Source organism: Rissa tridactyla, chromosome 4 (assembly GCF_028500815.1).
Source record: "Rissa tridactyla isolate bRisTri1 chromosome 4, bRisTri1.patW.cur.20221130, whole genome shotgun sequence".
Classification (NCBI taxonomy): Eukaryota; Metazoa; Chordata; class Aves; order Charadriiformes; family Laridae; genus Rissa; species Rissa tridactyla.
In genome coordinates this window covers 67,875,243-67,897,345 of record NC_071469.1, presented here as the reverse complement: position 1 = coordinate 67,897,345, position 22,103 = coordinate 67,875,243, and the positions used below count along the sequence as shown (strand labels likewise).

Genomic DNA, 22,103 nt, shown 5'->3' with positions numbered 1-22,103 from the left:
TAAATAAATAAGAGTCTGGGGAAAACAATCTGGAATAAAGAATACTAGCCGAGCATATCACAACAAAGAGCTTCCAGCATCTACAAACTATGTAGAGCTATCTACTGTTTCATTTGAACAGAATGTAAACATTTTGTCTTTAAAAGGGAAATACTGACCTGTTTTACTCTTGTAAACATTTCCATTCGTTGAAGGCAGCAATGGGTCTGAAAACATGTCTGTAAGCTGCTGATATAGCTTCATGAAGTCCTCATTACGACCAAGTTCATTCTTTGTACGGGTTAACCCTTTGTAAAAAGTTGAAATATCTTAGTATTTAATCTCTGGAGTGAATATAATATTTGCCGCCCAAAAGACAAGCTTTCTCAGAAGTAGCAAGCTCCTTTCAAGAGCTGAAAGACACATGTTTGCTTTAGAAAATGTAATAAACATTGGCATCAATGTTTTTCGGGGAAAATGCCATTGTAGAATTTAAACACGAAAACATGAATTACATATGTATAAACAGAAGCCTGTTCCTGTGGGTAAACGAAAAGTTTTACATCAACCATTTAGCACTAGAAAAGGCATCCAATCCAGAAACATTGAAGGTGGTGAGACACTGGAACAGGTTGCCCAGAGTGTCATGGCTGCCCCATCCCTGGAGGTGTTCAAGGCTAGGCTGGATGGGGCTCTGAGCAACCTGGGCTAGTGGGAGGTGTCCCTCTAGACCAGGTTCCCACCTCTAGTGGGAGGTGACCCTCTAGGGGGTTTGAGTGAGACGATCTTGATAGTCCCTTCCAACCCAAACCATTCCATGATTCTATCAGTGCTGACAGTTACTCACAGAGAAAGGAACCTAGACAAAAAAGCTAGAATTAGCAAGTTTCTTGAATGATTTTATATCAGTGTTGAAAACAATTTTGTTCTACTCAAACCAGAAATCAAACTTAGTAGAATTGGTACAAAAGACCTATTTATTAAGACTACTTTCCATCATCCATCTTTCAGACAGCCTGACTAGATGATCATTGTAGGACCCTTCCAGATGAAAGATTCTGTTCTATTCAAATATTCTGTTCTATTCAATAGCAGGCAGGGATTTAAGGAATCTGAGAAACTAGGAAATACATTAAATGCTCTTGGGTGCCTAGGTCTAACAGCAGCACTATACTATCAGAAATGTAAACATCTGCATGTGTGAAAGGAATAAATTGCAAAAATGTCAAAAGCATAAAATTAATACGAAATTATTAGCATATACATACTATAAAAATATATTCTACAGATATTCTATAATATGAAGCAAGCACTGTATGCTTTTGGTTCATACGTAGGACAAGGCAGTGTCATTTGAATTAAGCAGTGCTGTAGGCGAAGTAGCTTTTGTAAATTACCACATTACACAGCGAAGTGTAAACCAAAATGAAGCAAGAAGCCTGAGAGGTACACCGTGGGGTAATCAGAACCACTGGAACCTTCCCCTCCCACATCCCATGTTTAGAACACTTGCTGTTGGACTGACACCACCAAGTGGAAATTTTCCCCCACAAAAAAGATGTCGGTACCAAACCAGGTCTTACTGATAGCAATGATGACCCAATGGGTCCAAAAATGACTGGGGAGAGTTGCAAAAGACTCACAATGGTCAGTGAGGGAATTTGGAAAATAAATTGAGGCCAGAACAGAAAACAGCTTTCCATTTTGCTTAGCAAGGATGGAAGATGTTGCACAGCTAGGATAGAAATTCTAGTGTGACGTGTCCAAATCTGTAACCTTCTGGCAAAGGCACTTCAAACTCATGCATACAGGAGGTTTGCCTTAGAGGGAGGAATTTCTTTACAAGACCAAACAATTTCTTAGTTTAAGCTGTTTAATGGTTATTCTCCGTCTCTCCAGAGATATTACTGTCACTTACTCTGAGTTCTGTTTGTGCCTCATTCTTTTTGGAACTGCTGCCATATAAACACGTTTGCTTTCCCAAATATACTGTATCTTTAACATTGTGCCAATGTATTTCCAATAGGGATGAAAGGGAAGAAAATACCAATTGCATTTGCGACTCATCCGTTATATATGCTGTTTGTGCAAACTTAGACATACAGATGAGGTACATTAAATGAGAAGGAGTGGAGACAAAAGGAAGGATGTTTCTGAAGACATTTCACCTTTTGATCCATCCATAATTCCAAAAAGGTAGATAAATAATGACCGTAATCCCATTTGCAGCAGCAGCTCATAACCATGATATAAACTGATACAAAGTGCAAAATCTCCTTCAATTATGCCTTGATGCATTCCCTGTAAAACAAAACAGAGTCATCATTAAATCAGGAAGTTGATAAGCAGTAAGAATCACACTGCAATTCTTATGACAAAAGTAAGATTGACATCTGAGAAACCGAGCCAAAGCACAAATACCACACCACCAGCTATCTATCAAAACCGTCAGGAAACAGGTTACACAGTTCTTAATGATCAATGAAAGCAATCTTTTTCCACCTTCAAAACAATCTCCAAAACACCTGTATTATCTTCCAAGATTTGCTCATTACTTTCTGATGCAGCGACACTCAAAATCTGACAGCTGAACCATCCAGCAGTATTTGGCAAAGTTTCTGGCACATCTACCCAGGCTACAAAATTTAAGGCAGGAAAGTTGGCTTGCCTGCTGTGAAGTGTATTGCCCAATGGTCTTCAGGGTACATGTCTCTCTTATTTGTTTGGTTTTTGTTTTGTTAGGTAATATTCTTTAAGTTTGCAAAATTGGAACGCTCCATGAAAATTTACAGAAAAATAGGAGCAGTGATGTAGTTTTGAGGGGAAAGTGTAAATTTGGCAGTCAGTAATTACAATCTTAAATTCTCAAAATAATTTCAGTTTGGAAACAGAGTTCTTAATCTTTTCCTTAATTTTCCTATATTAGCATTAAGAAACGTGGAGCAAGTGGGCATATTTTATTCCAAGGCTAAAACCAGAATGTTACAAAGGAAACTTAACTTAAAATGTGTCAGGAGGCTTTGTACACTATGGAGTATTAATATTTATTCACTACTTTAATAACATGAAATAAAGACATTTACCACACATTGTGAAGATGGGTTTTTTCTGTATTGATCTCTTGCTAGAATTATCTGGTACTTTGTAAGGCTGGGAATATCCCGCCTTGCTAAAACTCCTATTTTAATCAGGCGTCCAGCAAATGTTTCTAGCACCTGCAACAAAACACAGAAGTATACAAGAGATGTGAAGGTATGTATATTTAGCCCTTTAAAGTAGTTTTATTTTTATAAAACTTACACAACAGAACACAAGAAGCTCGCTTATTTTATTTGAAACATGGAATTTTTCAGAACAGACTGTACTGATTCCTAAATAATTTGTTACTGTGCCAGACGACAACCTGGTGCTCTGCTTCAGTGTAAGGTTCTCCACTATCAGGATGTTTCTAGGCTATTTTTCAAAATATTTTCTAAGATGAGCAGAATTTTTACAAGTTGGTTCCCTGAGGATTTGTGCCCTTCATCCTTCTGCCCCCAGGATAAGCCCATATCCATCAAACTGAGGGGTGGAAACACACACTGTGCTTTTGTAATGGCACAAGTACTGACTGAGCAGACAGGATGTGAAATGGGACAGGTAACCAGCTACTGAACTCACACCGCAGCTCCCTCTCTTACTGGTAACCCTGACTTCAACAGTGTTTCAGCCTCAGGAAAACTTGCATTCATCTCTGAGAAGTGTAAATTACGGCAGGCGGAGGCCAGCCAACAGGTGAGAAGGTTGTGTGCAGAAGGAATAGAGTCGGGAGACACGAGCAGAGAGGAACGAGCGCCCAGCAGATGGGCCCGGCACAGCAGCGTGCCCTATTTCCTTCGGAAGCCACGCCAAAAGACAACTTGTTTTTATACATCACATGTACCTGATTTCCACATCGGTGAAACAAGGGAACTGACCTGCACTAATTCATCTTAATCTTGTTTTTCCTCTTTGTTTCTTAGCCTCAGGTGGTCAGGATTTTTTTCATAGACTTAGTTTTGCATGAGCGCTAACTCTGTAATAATTGGAATAATCAGATTTGTTCTACAAAAATTACTTACAATCTGTTGGCCCGCTTGGCTAATAGCGCCAAAAACATCTCTAGTGAGCAATAACAAGCTGCTCCAAAGGTAGTCTCTACTTAGTTTGACATCAGCTAGTTCCTGATGGCTGCTTACACGCATACAGTGTTTCCCGAGTCTTCTGGGCATTTTCCCACCAGTTGAACTGGGCTGCGCTAGAGAAGGCTAGAACATAACAGATGCCTAAGCCCTTTGCTGCTCTTCTTTCAGCCCACTGAAAAGCAAGTCCAACAGAACCAATAAAAACAGCTCTAACTTTCAGGCCTCAAACAATACTGATCTGTCTTCAGCTTGTGAAGACAAAATCAAGAAAAGAAAGTCAACTGTAAGAGTGCAACGCATGTTTATACACTAAGTAACAGCACCCATTTGTCTTCTTCACACATTTAGCGTATGCTGGGTTTTTAGAGCCTGTTAGGATGGATAAATATTACTAACAACCACACTCTCCTCATACCCTGTCAATGCAGTGGCAGCCTAGTTTAACTCCTCTCTGCTGCTTTGATTATTTTTATAGTTTGGTACTTCTTTAGCTTCTTACTCTGTGTACAGTGCCGACATGGCACCAAGTGGCAAATCCTGAGAAAAGGGGTGGGAATAATTGCCATCATCAACTACAGCGGCATTAATCCCCCAAAGAATCAAACATGCAAAGAGAACTTTGGAAGGGTGAATGAGCACTTGTGAAAGCACCAGTCAAACTGAAGAAACAATGTGCTGGGGAATTTCCACACCACCTGCTCCGTGCCTGCAGGTCTTTCAAAAACAGCGAGCTGGAGTCAGCAGGCTAAGCAGATTATAACAGATAAAGGCTGCTGAGAAATAATAGAAACAAAGGCTAAATTCTGAATGCTCTGGTGCATCTTGGGCTGCTCCTCTTCCCTACTCCGGGCTTCAGGCTGGGACAGCAGGTCTCAGGTGGCTTGTTGCTTTTGCTCAGCAGAGCCCAGCTCGGACTGCTGGCTCCCAGCCAGAGGCAATCGGGCAATGCCTGCAGGAGCACTGGGAGGCTCTGGGCACGGCTCCAAAGGCAGGACGGTGCTGTGGAGCACTGCCCGCTCTCCTCCACAGCTCCCAGGAGATTTGCTGTCAGACCCAACACCAACCTGTGCCCAATAGCCCCAGGCACCACCGAGCCCTGTCTTCAGCTTTGACCATATCTACAGGGAGCCTGGGCCATGGAAAAGCACAGCACCGTCCAGAGATGCCATCCTGGAGCATGCCTGCTAATTAAGACTAATGCACTAATTAGATCAAATAAACCACTAACAACAAGCAAACACCAATTCACCAATTGGAAAATACAATCTTGCTAGGAATTTCCAGAGGAAAGGCGGGGGAGGGGGGGAGTAAATCAAGTTATCTTTTTCTTAAAATGCAGTCAAAAAACATTCACCAAGCCACTTGGAAGTCTAAATGCACAAGAAATTAATTTCTCATATTTGGTTTAGTTTTAAGAATTTAAAATTCAAAACTTTGTCATTTACCAAACAGTTTGTTGTTGTTACGTTGTTTTTAAAACTGGCCTGCATCTGACAAGCCACGCTACAAGGACAGAGACAGGAATGTCTGTGCCAGCTTATAAAATAAAGGTATTAAAAAAAAAAAGAAAAGAAAATGTTGACCATGCAAGGGTAACTCAGTGCTTTTTATTTTAATGGGATATCACTGAAATAGCATTTTACCCTCCCATCAAACAGTCGGACATGAGGACACCTGAAATGCTGAAGATCAAGCTTAAGGTATGTCTCTAGTAGTGGAAACGGAGTCAGTCTCTGAACACAAATATGATTCTCCAGAATTGAAATTAATGTTTTAATTAAAAAGTAATGCCCACAAATGTATAATATTTCAGCACTGGTTTATTATTTCCTATACTTGTTGCATGGCTTTTTTAGAAAAGGAATTACCATTAAATATACTTTTATGTTTCATCCCTTGACCTAGTTTATAATATGTAAGAAAATTATATTGTCACTGTTTGCTCTATGTACACCTCTGTCTGATTTAATCATCCTCTGCAAAACAACCCAAGGAAGACTATTATGAAAGACAGCGGGATCCAGTCACCTGGAGCTTCAAAACTAATAAGGAACAGTAAACATAACCTACTTAGAAGAGATACAGAAACAAGCACTACTCAGAGCTATTACATTTACCTTGCCTCCATACCTTTATTTTTAATTAAAAAGATAATACTTCTGGAAAGTCTCCTCAATCTTTCCAAAACATTTAAGTATTATGTTACCCATTTGAAAACAGAACTGTAGAATTAATTTAAATTAATTGCTTACTAGGACTTGTGGCTTTTTCTAGCTCATTAAATTGAGTTCAAAAAGCCAACAGATTGATTACCAATATATAAAAGACAACTGGTAAAGTTATTCCATACTGCACTAAACTCGCAAAGAATATAAGGTTTTGCTGAACAAAGTATCTTCCCCAGCAAAATCACGCTGCTTTTTGAAGCTTGTACCTGAGGTTAGTGTAGGACCTGCCGTTTGGAGCTACGACATTAGCTGAGGACTACCATGTGTAGTACGGGCAGAACTGGCAAGGCAAAGAACTGTTACTCTTTCAGCTACACCTCACTAAAACCTGCTGTTAATCTGTTTTCTCTTGGCACAATAAAAAACAAAGGCTCTAAACAAACGACCTAGCCTAATTATTTTACTGCAGATTTGCAAGCATTCTTTACCAAAGAAAACCAAGAAATCTCCCAAGCATAAATAACAGTTTATATCGCATTTCTGTCAGAGCAGAGAAGGAGGGGGTTGAGAGAAACCAGCCACTAAGTAGACCATACGTTCACAAAACAAAGACGTCAAGTCCACTTCTAGCCCCAGGAAAGGTGAACTGCAGAAGCTCTCCACAGCGCTCCCAGCCTCCATGGACGCACCTGACCAGCTTTATATACTCACACTGCACTTCAATGGAGCTGCCCCTTCCCTTCATCTCCTTCCCCTGCCCTCCCAACTCACCCAGCTCCAGCATCTTCAATGCACAACAAGCCACAGACCCCTTCCAGATGTGCTGGGGCAGACACAGAATCGGTGTGCAATAAAATGAGACTACGTTGTGTGCTGGTGAGGTAACATCACACCTACAGCTGTGCGGGAACGTTAATGTGCCCCACTGGTCTGCCTTAACCAGGGACCACTAAAACCAGGAGTAGGGCAGCAACACAGGCAGCTCCAAAACACAAATACAGGTTTCAGATGCAGCTGTGCATCACACAGACATCATGCTGCTCCTGTCCAGATGTTCAAATTTTCAACAAAGGGAGCGAAGGAAAGGGGAAAGAAGAGACTTCTTCAGGCTTTAGCCCCACCACCCATAGCTGGAAACGCAGCTCAAAAGGTGTATTTATCACAAGTCTTCATGATAGAATTACGATCATACTGTCCTGGGGGAGAGCAAACCAGTTTTGCAGTAAGCCATGAAATCAACCAAGGCCTAGTTCTAGAGCATTCAATGCCTTGTTGTAGAACTGAAACTAGAAGGGTTTGGGTTTGTGCTGCCTTGAGAGGCGTCAGTGTGGTAACCTAATATTCCTGAAAGCAACTTCCAGGAGGAAGCCACAGGAGCAAAACATGTTTAGTCTCTGCCAACCATAACCCCAGGGTGAGTGAGAGAGTCTCGAGACTACCAAAGAAGAAAGTACCCGTGGTTGCAGAGCCCAGTGGTGACCAGAGAACAGCCAGCCCCACCGCTGTAGCAGCACATCCCACGGATCACCTTGGGCAGCTTACCCATACCCTTTCACCAACTGCAAAGAAACTTTTTGGGCACACAGAGTACATAAAGTTCACGTATAGAGTGAGAACAGTTTATTGTAACGTTTGATGAAGCCTCTCAAATCACAGTATACTACATCAAAGAAGGGAGGGAGGACAATTATTAACATAAAAAAAAAAGTGGATTTATGACAGAGAAGGCAACCAAGAAAGGCATTTGGAGCTACGACTAGTGCTCAGTTTTAGTTATTCTCCCTGTAAAGCTCTGGAGTCACAACAAAGACAAACAAACTAAACATGAGGGAGAAAAGTGCTATTTTGTGTAAGCTTTCTACTGACATTTTCTTACCTTCCCAATGATGAAAATAAAGGAACAGGGACACAGCAGGGTACAGTGTTTTTAAGCTGACCTTATAATTCTCCAAAACCAATACCAATCAACCTAGTAATGATCTTGGCGCCTCAAAGTTTTGTTGTCAAGTTTATATTAACTCATTCAGACACTTCCCAGTCTTCCCACTCTCCAGAGATCTGTTACCCATTGAACATACACCAGTCTTCCCTGGAAGCTGGTATTCACCAGAAAGATACAATAGTTGTCCTCTTCCAACATCTTGATTTTCTCCTATTATAACATTTTTTATTTCTTAAAAGTTACAAAAAAAGATGGCCTACAGTTTTTACTTTTCAATTAATTTCACTGAGAACATTTTTACTCTTACTCAGGAAGTCATAAGAAAGAAGTGCCTTTTCTTTATCAATCTGCCATTCAGTAAATGTCAGCACTTTGCCACGAGACAGAAAGAAGCATCCTATGGAGGATGTTTCATATCCTCAATCTGCAAGGCTGAATATTTTTCTTTTATATTTAGAGATATAACCTGCCAGGAAAGCATCAAGAATGCAGCACTACCAAAACTACTTTCTTTCAAGAGTGACTATTTATTAGCCAGCAGTTGCACACAAAATTAACAAGTTGTAGGGTGGAAAAAAAACCCACAAATACAGCAAAAATCAGCTTTGTTCAACTCCAGTAACAATCAGCTACTCTACTAGTCTGAGCTGATAGCAGCATCTAGACACAGACCACAATACATCTTCAGTACTCCATCAAATGTAGCCCTTTGTACGTAATTACTAAGGGCATCATAAACCAAAACCAAACCAAATACACATGCAGTAATCTGTGCAGGTGAATATTTAAAACAGGATCTTAAACTCCTAGCAGTCTCTTCTCACAGGTAGCCAGTCAATACTCTTGGCATTTCTCACAAATAGACAAATAGAGAAATTTGGCTCTAAACAGAAATAATTTCATTTAAGCATTTATTCTCATAATTAAGGCTTGAACAAAAGAGTTGGGATCATTTTTTGTGAGACAGCGTCAGAATTATTTGTTCAGGATAGGCAGAGGAAGAACCTCTACCCATTGCCTCAAAAAGTCAGCTCTTCTCAAGAATAATGGTTTCCTGGAAGAAATCTCCAAGATCCAGGATGCCCTCACTGGGTAGCAATAATCCAACTTCCAAAATTACATGGAAAATTCCTTACAAAACTGCAGTCAGTGTTCGCACTGCACTAAAATATAACTTAAGACACTACCTGTGTCGTGGATTGATTCACATTGTGCCTAACTTCAAGGTACCTACCCCACAGCAATGTAGCTGCTCCACGAATAACGTTCAACAGTACCTTTGTGAGGAAAATCTGATAACTGCCAAAAAAATACAGTCCACTTCAGCACATTTTCAATGAATCTTGTGATTCTGTACACTAGGTAGTTGGCCATGAAATCAAATCATCAGACAACCAAACATTTAAGCAAGCATCATTTCCAGCATTCATCAAGAAATTGCCTTCTCAGTGAATTTCAGATCAGAGTCTGTGATGCTGCCCACAACTAAGAGGCCAAACATCCTCCCAATGGAACTGTCTGCCTCACTGCAACCAGTGAATTCCGCTTTTCCGTAAAAAACCAACCAACCAACCAAACAACCCACATGCTAAATTCATTAGGAAAGAACTGTTCTCTCAGGACATCCCCACTGGCAGTTGTTCGTCCATTTGCAAATTCTCCAAGAAACAACAGTCCTTGGCTGGTCAGCTTTGGCTGACAGAAGGAACACTTTGTAGGAACAGCAGGATTTCAGGCTGTGGTATCAGAATTACACGGTCAGGACCTGCACATCTTTGGCTTCTAAGGCAATTACTGCTTCATCGTCACACCAAGATCAGCCCCTGGGACTAGGTAACTAAAGTTGATCCTGGCAGAAAGATACTGAGCAGAAAAAAAAAAAGGGGGGATTAAACATCGCATCACAGAGTCAACAGTTACATTCCTAACCTTTGGTTTCCTCCTGCAAGCATCTCAACAGTGTAGGGGAGAGGACTATTTTCCTATTATTCTAAAATTCTAAAGGCCCAGAGGTTCCTCTTTCCTGCCTTAAAAAAAAAAAAAAAAAAAAAAAAAAGGACCACAACACTTATTTCACATTAAAGTTGGAAGGAAAGACAACCACAAATAGAACCACGTGCTCCACACAGATCCCTGATTCAAATTCAGATCCTGCTTGCTGGCCTGGTAACAGGTCTGCTCCTCCACCTCTTTCTCATAAAGGCTTGCCCCAGCAATGGCAAAATTGGGCAGCTGTCAACTTCCAAAGGTGGACTTTCAATAATAAAATGAGCCATGGTTTTTACACTCCTAACTGCATCCAGTTTGGAATGACCTCGCAGGCACTTCTGAATAAAATGAAAGATCTGTCTTTCAAGCATGGTTTGAAAATATTAAAAGAAAATCATAATAAAGAAGGATTAACAGGGCATGAAGAGCAGTGGGGAAAAAAGATGATGAAGAGAATGGCTAGGAAAACAGCACGAGTTAAAGTGAAAAAACACAGGAAACACGAACTTTTTTAAGATCTACACTGCTTGGATGCTACAGCGCCGGCTGAAGCCGCAGAGCATGAGGACCGCTAGCAAAGCGGCGCTGGCTGCGTGCGGGGCCCCCTGCCGGAGCTCTGCCCTGCTCCGCCAGCCGGGAGCGCAGTGCGGGCAGCCGCACATCCCTCCCTCCCTGCCGGCAGGGTACTGCCCCGGCGGCAGGCGGGCAGAGGGGGGGGCCCCCTCCGCCCTCAAATCCCTGGGCAGGGCGAGCCCTTCATAAAGCGGCGCGGCGGCGGCAGCGCGCCCAGCCCGCTCCCCGGCTCTGCTCGGCGCGATGGAGACGGGCGGGTGCCGCATGGGCGGCGCGGAGCCGGGCGGCCCGGCCATGATCACGCTGGAGGACCTGGACGGGATGGCGCAGGAGAGTCCCGATTCGGCGTACCACAGCAACGGCAGCAGCCTGGAGGAGGAGGCCGAGCGGATGGAGGACGAGGAGCAGGAGCGGCTGCTGAGCTACTGGCAGAGCGTGGGCAGGGGGCACCAGGTGGACGTGCCCCGGGGTAAGAGCCGGCCGGGCCGCGCTAAGCCGCTTACACCCACAGCGGCCCGCTGGGCTTTGGGGGATTAGGGAGCGGCATTTCGGGGCTTACCGGCCGGTACCGTAACCTTCCCGGGTACTTCTGACCTTCAGCTGCAGGATGTCCCCCTCGGCAGCCCCCCACGCTTCAGCGATGCCGGTGACGGGTTCTCCGGCGGGGAACGGGACCCCAGCAAACCTCCCCCTTCTCCACAGAGAACCTGTCCTCGGGGTTGGCACCCAGCTGTCCCAGAGGGAGGTGTGGGGCAGGGCCAGGGGGGGATGGGGCACGGCCCCATCTGCCCCCCCTTCACCCCCAGCCAGGCTGGGGAAGGGGCTGAGGTGAGGGGGGAGGTGGTACAGCATAGGGTGTTGCCATCGTCACCCATTGCATTTCTGCACACTTCTGATACATACAGTCCGAGCTAAAGCCCTGCACTGGGAGATTCAAAAGATTTTTCTAACAGAAAAGTGGATGTAGTAGTAGTGGGTTGACCTGTTCATACTAAAAAGGACTGATTTGAGTTTTCAGTCTTAATTAAAAAATTAAGTTTGGCCACCTGCAAAAGCATTAATCTTAAGAATCTCTCCTCACTGTAGCTATCCAAGAGGTCAGTTCTTTAAAGAAAGATGCTTGAATTGAAAGATAGCACAGTGTAAACAAGCAAAAGGATTGACTTTGCTTTTTGACAGTAGGCCTCCCAGTCTTATCTTACTAAGAAACTGTTTATTTTCAAATTTAAGAAAGACTGAAGAATCTGAAATATTGTAACAAGTCAGATAACTCCTAACAAGCAGCAGAGATAACTGCAAACTTAGCTCTTTCAGAAACTCTAACTGATCTGCACAGTCCTGTGTAGAGAAGTACAGAGAGCTCCTTGGCATCTCTACTGCTCAGATAAATCACCTTCTAAGAGGAGGGGAAGCAGCAAAACCTTGAACAACAGTCTGCACTAGACACTACCAAAATGAAACGACTGTTACTGGAAAACTTTTTCGAGATTCCAACACAGCAAGAGGGGCACAACCTCCTTTTCAAGTCATGCCTAGAAGTCTCCTCTTATCTTTCTAATGTTTTAATAATGCAAATCAACGCCCTGTCAGCTACTAACAGAAGGGCAAGCTCAGTCTGAACAGAGCTCCCTGGCTTGCCTCGTTCTCGCTGCCCGCAGGAGGGGTCCTTGTGCCATCTCGTCCCTCCGGCAGCCGCAGGTTTTCATCTGTAATCAGTGCAGCGTGTCTGACAGCTTTGGGGTCTACAGGGGCACCGAGAGAGGAGAGTGGAGCTCCCTATTTAAGGCATTAAGCATGAACACACAGACATTAAGTTGCTCCTTAAGAGTACCTTTGTGTATCAGAAAACAAGATTCCTTCCCACAAAATTATCTGGTATTCTGATACACGTGTATTTCAATGCCCTGTTTCACTGAGATTTATGAGGCAGGATATCAAGTCTAGGAAATAAGTCAAAGGTAGTATTTTACCACATTTTAGCTACTGTATTATAAAAGGTTTACTCTGTAATGCTACGCAAGTGTTACAAAAATCTAAATGGAAGATTTTTCTTCAGATATTGTCCAGGGCTATAGGTCAAGAGTGACTGCATCTCAACTAGAACAGCCTAGGAGAGTTTGCCAGATTAGTTTACATGGTCCATTCAAAGTTCAAGCTAACTGTCAGCATCCATGCTAGTATCCAGCCAGCTAAAGAGTACTCGAGCCTCAGGGAACACAGAGAGGAAAAGTTGCTGACTTTCTGGGAGGATAAATCCTCCCAGTCAGCAGGGAGCAAACTGCCTCTCTTGACTGCTGTGTCCCATCCAAGCAGCTGGTGTCACTGCCTAAGCCATGATTTAAGAAAATACAAGAACTTTACCTGGCCGGCTATTGACTGCCAGCCTGGTAACTGTGCAGAGCACTTGAGACCTTAATAACAGAGTGTATATTTCCTGTAGTCTAGTGGTAAAATCTGCAAAATAAGAACATTATCAAGCCTTTCATCAATAGTTCCAGACTGCCACAAGCTCTGACACCTGTTTTGTTCTATGGTGACAACATACCTTTCAAAAAGATGACTTGCTTTGTAGCTTTTGTTTAGCACCTTTTAAGGGTTACAGGAACACAGTAAGCATTCTAGAAAAATCTAAGATTTTGTGAGATGTGAACAACAGATATTTACATGGCTGGCATTTCAATTTATCACTTAATCCTATAGACTGGCCGGCCTATGCCAAAGCTTGCAACAAAAAGGTAAAAGAAAATGAAAGGTGCAGGAAGGTATAAGCTAACTTTCTTGGCTTGAAAACTCCATTGTATCTACTCCCAGTAGAAGCAGAAAACATGCTACAGCATGTTTACCTTAGATTTCTCAATTCTAATTTCAATACAAGCACAGTCATTAACAAGCAAGCTCAGGAAAACCCATCAAAACCATCTACTTGCTAAAGCATAAAGCTGTCGAAAGATACTCAGTGTACAAAGCAGCATGCGCTAAGCTCAGGTACCCAGGCTCCAAATCAAACTTCAGACCTGGAATTGCGGGTGGTTTTCCATCTGTTCCAATGTATGTCCCCTGCTGAGGTGACCTCACATAAGTGGCCCAGGGGCCACTGGACAGCCATAACCTCTGTGGCTGACGGAAGCGTGCAGGGAAGGACTGCAGAGCCCCCATCACTGGGTCGTGCCCAGACTGCAGCCTCACAACGCAGCCCACCCCAGCCCAGTACTGACCCTGCTTACACCTCCTAGAGCTGTTCCCCAGTTGCTCTCTCTAAGGTGCACCTCTAGTGCTTCTTTTCAGCGTGAAGGTTTTGGTTCCCAGCATTACAAAGGCTGTCTCCTCTGCCCTAGAATGACAAAGTTGTATGCGCACGTACATTACTTAAGGGCACAGCTGACAAGTACATCCCACTTCAGAGACACTCCCAACAGGTCTGATCAGACACAAATTAAGACATACAACAATTTAAATACTGTTCAATCTTGCTGCTATGCACAAGGCTTGTCAAAGGTGCCTCATCTACGTAAACCCCTTTGTAAAGATTTGCCTCTTGCATAATACCTACCTATAGTAGCAACTGCAATCACAGTTTTGAAATTTAGTTAACCAAGCCTTTACACTGCTACAACTTGTCTTGCCTTTTGTCACACCAGTATTCAAGTTTGCAAGCTTGGACTGACAGATGACATGCAAATCATGCAACTCACTTGGCTTTTAGGCAGTATAATATTATATATAGTATAGTATTGTGCAGTTAAAATATTTATAATCCAAATGTTATACTGTCATGCCTGACAGGCACGGATTCATGAACTGAAGAATAAAACTCCCAAAAGGACTTTAATTAGTTGTAATTTCTATCCTGTGCATTAATATGGAATAAATTAAAAAGAAAAAATATAAATCTCCCACATTTATCAATAAAGGAATCTAATAATAGAGTTAACTTTTCTAGAGTCCCCAAGTGTTTCCTAATTCTTGAATACTCTGTGGAAAATTCAGTGCTGAAGTCTAATCTACTTATAATTTTCTCAGCCTCCAAAGAGATCAATTTTACATGTCAGTTATTACTTACATTTTAAATGTTTCCCAATGACATTTAAAAAAAAATGTTTAACATTAACCAAGTATAGCCTTCTCCCCTTTATTAAAAGGATCTTTACTATTCCAAATAGTCTTAAAACTAAAACCCCTGCACTGGATGTCAGGAGATGTAGGTTTGATTCCCAGCTCAGCTACAGATTTACTAAGTGACCTAGGCCAAGTTAATTCTCCTGCATCTTAATTCTCCTCTTCTCTGAAACATGGATAAGACTCTCTTCCCCCATCGTCCTGCCTTTTCCACTAAAGATACTGAGGCACTTAAAACACCCAAGAGAAGGGCTCTTACTTCAGTTGAAGCTCTAGTCCTTTTCATGTATGTCTGATACATACCACGAGGTAGTATGGCAGAAATTCACATCCAGACTTTAAAACACTGTATATGAAAATTAAATTTCTCAACCTCTATCAAAATACACAAGTGCTTATATTACTTCAGCTTGAAAGGCAAGGGACTAACTCTTTTGGAAGAGATGTCTTCCATTCCTAAGACTAACCTTATATTCAGAGTTTCCAAGCCTGTCTGATAGGGATCAACTTCTAAGCAGAATTCATTTATGAACTGCAGCTGGAATTGACGTCAAGGCAACCATAGTTGCAAATACACCTAATCCATCCATATTTAAATGACAAAACTGAAGCAGAACAGAAATACTAGAATATACTAGTACTATATATGCAAGTATAATATATTTGCTCCTTCTATCCATTTGAGCTTGGCTGGGAAGTGTTAACGATTAATACAGACTGGACGATTGCTAGGGTCACTACATCTAGAAACGGAGAATAAGTTTTCTATTTAATTTCTTACAAAATGTGAGAATCACTCAAATGCACATTTCAGTTCCATCTCAGTTTTGGTAAGCGAATGTGTAGGTGCTTAGAGTTCTTCAACAATAGTCAAGCATTAACACTCTCCTTCACATAATGATCCGCCACGAAAATGCGAGAGCTCAGATCAGAAGTGATGACACATGTTAGACTGTGCTCCGAGCCCTCCTTCTTCCAAAGGGCAAGACAACAGCAAACATAAGAAGCATGCAAAACTCACGGTGTCGCTATTAGTCACATAAAGTTGGTATGTTACACTTAAGATTTACTAGTGCTTTTTGGTAACTATGAATATTTGAGAACATTGAACCACTCTATTTCTTTCAGCCAGATGTAATGGAACCATAACACTGAAACGTTTCAATTTTGCTAAATGTTAATATTCACTCTCAGTCAACAGTTTTCTGTCCCTTCCAAACTGAAATAAACCCTTTAATCTAATATACTTGGTATCTAATCGGACAGCACATATGTATAAAACCACTATGCAACAAAAAGCAATTGTGTTCAATTAGCACAAATCTATGTTCTAATTTCTTTGTTAAAAAATCATGTCTTCTTGAGACACAGTTCTTCAGTGAAGTATACACTGAGGAATTTTAAATTTCCTCATCTTACATTTCTTTAGCTTAACGGGACACTCTTCTCCTCCCTCACCTATACTATCTTCAATCCCCCCTCCACACCCCACCTTCGCTTTCTCCCCTCCAGCCTGCGCACATCGGGCTCTCCAGCCCCTCCTGTGCTTCACCCTGCCCTAACCAGGCAGGCAGCCCTCCAACAAATTATCTTGAGTTCCTCAATGCCACTGCTGTACCATGAAACCCCAAACCAGGCACAGGAGGGGAAATGTGGCTTCACGAGCACTGGACAGAACAGCCAGTCACACCCTTGAGCAGCTGGCTGCAGTCTTGCTGACACAGCCCCGTGTATGCCCTGTTCTGTGATGTCTCCTTCTGAAGCTACAAACAAAAGTTCATGTTCTCTTCCACTTCTTAATGAAGATATTTGTTTGCCTTTGGTTTTGAAATCCTGCCCTCCTGTAAGGTCTTACTACAAGGGCATGCATTAAAAAAACGTAAATATTATGCAATTCACTTAAGACCCAGAACTCCACTTTGCATAGAGGAGCTGGATCACCACAGCATCACAGCTGAAACACTCTCCATCAGTTTCAGCTCTAACGCTCCCAGAGACTGCAACTAGGAGTGAATTGCAGAGAAAAGCAGTGTGATAGCGGGGCAGCATGGCTAGCACAGCACCAGCAGCTCGGGCACTGCAGCCTCCGAGTGCCAACACGGGCCTTACACCCAACATATGTCCTGACTACTGAGTAGCACTGAAATGTGTGTAATACCAAGTGCTAAAGTAGAATATTAGACATAAAACACCATTTGGAAGTGATGAAAGTTTCCACAGTGATATTTCCTTGAACAAGAGCAGCTAACTCAATTTACTTCTTCATGTGGATACACATTAATCCAACACCAAAAGAGTTAGAAGAGTTGCTAGAATCGGCAGTGTCATCTGCACAGAGACAAAAGTCCGTTAACCTTTCCTATTAATATTGAAGCGCAAACTAAACTTGTTAAAAACACAAAGTGGCCTGAAGTTTAACTAAGAGGAAGTAGAATGAGACACATATCCTTCTTATTTCTACAGCTTCACCTCTAAAACTGGAAATGTATCATTTTGTTGCAGACATGGCAGAGCCAATTCAGCAGCTGACTCGGAACAACAGCCCCCAGGAGAGACAGACCATCCCCTTCACTCTCATCCACCGCAAAGAAAAGGTACCGTTTCCCTTCCCAGCTGAGCTTGGAACAACATTTTCAGTACTCATATCTAGCTCACAAAAATATGTTTCTTCATAAAATTATTTTAACAATTTAGGATTTTTAACATCATAAGTGCAAAGCATTATACCTGGATAACTACAGTTAATTTTTAGCATCTCAACATTTTTACATGCGTGAATTTTTCTTTTTTGTAAGGTAGAAACTATCAGGAAAGTCAGAAGATGGTCAGGAATTACAGCCTTTGTGACTTTTTAGAATTAATTTAACAAAAACCCCTTAAATTTTGACATTTGAAATAAAATGCCTATTTTCTTCATTTAAATCAATGCATTTGCTTCTTTACACAATCACATTAATAAAACCTTAGCAAAGAATACTTGAAAGAGATTAATATTTGAAATTAAAATGTAACATGTATTTTCATATCGTGGGTCATTATCAAACAAAGCAGCAATTTGCAAACCCATCTTATCAAACCCATCTTATCCTCTAATGAAAAACTGAAATTGACATCCAGCAAATTGCTAACAGCTCAGGAAATGTGCAAACAAGTGTCTAACCTTAAATACATGACAAATCTTTATGAACCATGTATGAAGAACTCTTATCACATTTTTTTTAAATAGATCTATATAATTCAAATTTATAAATATCACAATTTGAATGAGTGTATTTCATCCAAATAGTTTGGGACTCCTGACTATTTATGTTCTGATTAAACGCTTGAAGGCAATTTCTCATTGCTACTGTAATGACTGCAGATAAACAAATGAGGTTATTCAGTGTTAATTGCAACTAAATGTTTAATACTGCAAGTCCAAGAGATGACACTTCCTTATTTCAAAGGAGAACTACCTAGAAGTCTGCTGAAACAAATTTTGGTCCAAGATCAGCAGCATATCCCTTCTTGATTTATGCTAGGAAGGATTAAAATTCACAGCTTCCTTTCAAGATCATTTCACTGACAGTTGAAAAAAAGATGCAATTATTCCTGTACTCGAGTTAGATGCATACACTGCATTGGGTTTGGATATCTACTTATTATATGCTGGCTTGGACCTTGAAATGAAGCACACACGAACCAAGTATTAAACAGAATGAGCCTAAGGTTCAGCTGACATTGAGACTTAAAATCATTCCTAATGCTTCCTGCTCTCCTGGTCATACACCTAAAGAAGTTGATTTTCTTATTCTACAAGTAATATTGTAGCATATATATTTGTTGTATACAAATACAATGTATCTGTATACATTTTTGTATTTGTATACATTTCCAATTTGTATACAAATACAATGCATTGTATTTGTATACAACAAATTGTTTGACTTTTATTTGTTTGCTTGGGTTTTTTAGGTGATTAACTTAAAATACAAAATTATTCTCTTACTGTGTTTGCAGCTTGGAGATCTGCTTTATGAAAAACGTCAGTATGGAAAAGCCAAATGGGCTTGTATAAAAATGAAAGAAAAACAGTATGAACAGAGCATATGCCTTGGATTCATGAAGCTTATGAGGTACATTTGTGAGCAGAATTCCTCAGGTAAATCTAGAATTGTGGCACCAATTAAGTTAAAACATTATATTTATGCACTAGCTCATCCTAATTGGGGAGATAGTTTTATTAGCTTTTCCCAAATCCTCCACCCGGTCTATAGGGACATTTTCCTGCAATGCAGCCTTTCCAGCAGAGTCTGAGCCAAAGTGTTGCTCCCTCTGCACACATGCTAGAGGAGAACATCTGTGGGAAGCAATCACAGCTTCCAAGGGCACTGTGACCATTACAACTGTCTGGGAATTGATACTGGCTGATTTTGTAGGCTGTCAGCTATAAATTAGGCTTTTGCTACACAATTTTAGTGGTTTACTTTCCACGGCAGTACTGAAATCGCCTGTTCTAAGAACTTATTCAGAGTGTAACGCCAAGAGAGACCATAATGTTTCGTCTCTGGTTTGAGTTCATGATACTCAACTTGTGCGTGTCTGAACGGACACCAAAAATTTCTGTGTCTGAAGCATATTTTCCAGAAAGATAATCCAGTTTTAACTCAAGTACTTTAAAATAATGGCAAGTCCACCATGTCCTTGATAGCTTGTGCCTGCACGAGAAACGTGCATCTAGTTTCCAATCCAGTTTAATCTGGTTTCAACTGCCAGCCATCCATTGTCTTTTTTTTTTTTTTAATTCTCCAGTTGATTAAAAAGTATTGCAATGCCTGGTGTTTTGTTCTGTAATAGTACATGTGTTGTAATCGAGTCAACCCTTACTTTTATTTCCAAGAAACTGAAAACATTGATCATGAAAGCTTTTCTTTAATCAGGTATTTTCCCCACTCTCCCCATTCTTTTAACACTTTAGCATAGTTTAAAAGTAATTCTTGGCTCCAGAACAGCGCTGTTTTGTTTTCAAACCGTGTACAGAAGCCAAGTGCCCACTCCTAGACATCACTGCTACCTGCACAGTCAAAAGAGTCAATCTTCTCCTAGAACATTGCAAAAATGTAGCAACATGTTTGATAACAGCAAATCCTAAACTAATTCACAATGCAGCCCCCTTATCTTGCCTACATTCTTTGTTCCCAAATATTTAAAACATGACACAAGGTCAGTTTACAACATAAACATGGGGAAAGAAGTTAAGTCAAACTCCTTGCCCTCCATGAAGATAAGAGAGCTCACCAAATACCACATTTTAGACACACATGCACAATATTTACACACGTAGGTTTTAGTTATGTACACACACACGAAGTACAAGGCATAATAAAATGCTATTTCCACTTGGAATATAGAACTGCATTTTCTAAAATATCCTACTGAATTCCTTTTAGTAATGACATTCTTGTTGCTCCACGGTACTCGGTTTGTATTATTCAGCTTGGCTTCAGAAGTCAAGCATGCTATGTAGACCTCCGTTTACATTTTCTAAAAAGTCATGTATGTCTCCTCAGGACTGTACTTGGGGATAACAATACCCATTGTGACCATAGTCCATACAAATGAATCTCAATCGGAGATGACACAGGCAGTGACAGTAGCGTACTACCTGCCTGAAGTGCTGCAGGACGAGCCACCTCATCCTTTTGACTCTGACATAATCATTGAAGAATGGCCTTCTACTATTGTTTATAGTAGGTAAGAAATATTTCAATTCTGTTCTAGTAAAATCTGTAAAAAGATGTAGTTTTCAATTTGGGCTTGTTACATCTTTTAAATCAGGGTCTAAAGGCTAACAAACAGGAAAACTTGATTTTTAGTAGTTGTTAAAAGTTGCCTGCTTTACGAGACTGGGATATTCAGGAAATAATGGTTACCAGCTTACTTGGGAAAACAGTGCAGCTGTAAATGTGAGATACAAACTCAAAACACAGACTATTCTGTGTAGCTAGGAACAAAGTATCTGACATGTCACTGAAAATGTTCAGAAAAAACTGTTATGTGTATGACATCAGACAGGGAGTCATTTGCGAAACACGACTAAATAATTTAGGAGGAGGCATTTCTAGTCTCTGGAAAAAACTGTGGATTTTAAAAAGAACTTGATATGAAGTTGATTGTTACAGGAGCTTCAGAGGAATCACCAATGAAGACTCTATAATGAGAGAAATAAACCTGTTGGCGGAAATTCTGGAGAGTCCCGAGTTATGTTTGCAGGATACATTCATCATTGCAGGATATACAAATCCAGCTGCTGCCAACCGACACAATGAGATATGGTTCCTTCAGAGACCATAGCCTCCCCTTTCCGATGCTTGTCACTCACAAGAATCAGTGCTGATTTACAGGTGAATCACGTAAGGCTACACATCAAACCCTCAAAGATTTTAGAAATGTGGCTTTTGGCCAGTTTAGCAAGGCAATCACTCCAATTTAATAATCCAACAGAGGTAACACCTGGAACATACAATTTCCTATGTCAACTTCTACAGTTTTTACACAATTTTTATGGAGATTTTTAGCACTTTAAGAGTTAGTTCACCTTATCTTTACAAGATAAGGCAGACAGAGACCTCTCTCCTTGTCCAGTTATTAGCAGCTCTAGACTGCTTGTGGCCTGGGACGGTCCTAGGGGAGATTCTGGAGCCCCTGCCCTGGGCACCCAGTGCTGCACCAGCTACACAAAGACCCTCTTGGGGCCTTCAGTGGGACACGTTAGAACCACCTCACACGTGCAGGCTATGCTGCAGAAAAAGAATGTTCAGGTCTTAATCTCTGAAGAGAACTACCAGATATAGACCACTGGGATTAAACCAAGGAGTAAAACTAGACCAATGCTGACTGCTTTTAGTGTCATCATCTGTGGAGCAGAGATTCTTAATACTTACCTCAAAAAGCATTCAACCAAAGTACTTCTAACCTTGAGAAGAGACCAAAAAAGCAGAACAGTCCTAATGCTCATTGAAGTTTTGATAGCAAAAGTTACAGGTTATCTTAATCACACACTCATAGTAATCCCACGGCTATATTTGGCATTTCTAAATACAAAGTGGTAATTCTTAACTCTTCAGTTTCACAAACACTTTCATCTTATAACTTTGCTAAATGTTAAAACGTTACAGATGAAGTAATTCGATC

At 41.2% G+C, this 22,103-nt stretch overlaps 2 protein-coding genes across 8 annotated transcripts in view; one reads left to right on the top strand and one right to left on the bottom strand.

Annotated features, from left to right (window-relative positions):
- The window catches only part of FANCM (FA complementation group M), a 72,103-nt gene that overhangs the window by 42,311 nt on the left and 7,689 nt on the right, over positions 1 to 22,103 (bottom strand). For all 7 annotated transcript variants that reach the window (XR_008465915.1, XR_008465916.1, XM_054198447.1 and 4 more), the window contains exons 5-7: positions 3,063 to 3,194; positions 2,148 to 2,280; positions 159 to 287 (exon numbers count right to left, since the gene is read on the bottom strand). Coding sequence is in view for 5 of the 7 variants with exons in the window: in XM_054198447.1 (XP_054054422.1) it covers positions 159 to 287; positions 2,148 to 2,280; positions 3,063 to 3,194 (394 nt within the window). In the remaining 2 variants the exon portion in view is untranslated. The remainder of the gene's footprint in view (positions 1 to 158; positions 288 to 2,147; positions 2,281 to 3,062; positions 3,195 to 22,103) is intronic.
- LOC128908374 (heme-binding protein 2-like) lies at positions 10,883 to 21,410 on the top strand. The gene is made up of 5 exons (XM_054198454.1): positions 10,883 to 11,283; positions 17,433 to 17,524; positions 18,930 to 19,071; positions 20,480 to 20,663; positions 21,092 to 21,410. Exons 1-5 carry the CDS (start codon positions 11,058 to 11,060, stop codon positions 21,261 to 21,263), a joined length of 816 nt encoding a protein of 271 aa, XP_054054429.1. The 5' UTR covers positions 10,883 to 11,057; the 3' UTR covers positions 21,264 to 21,410.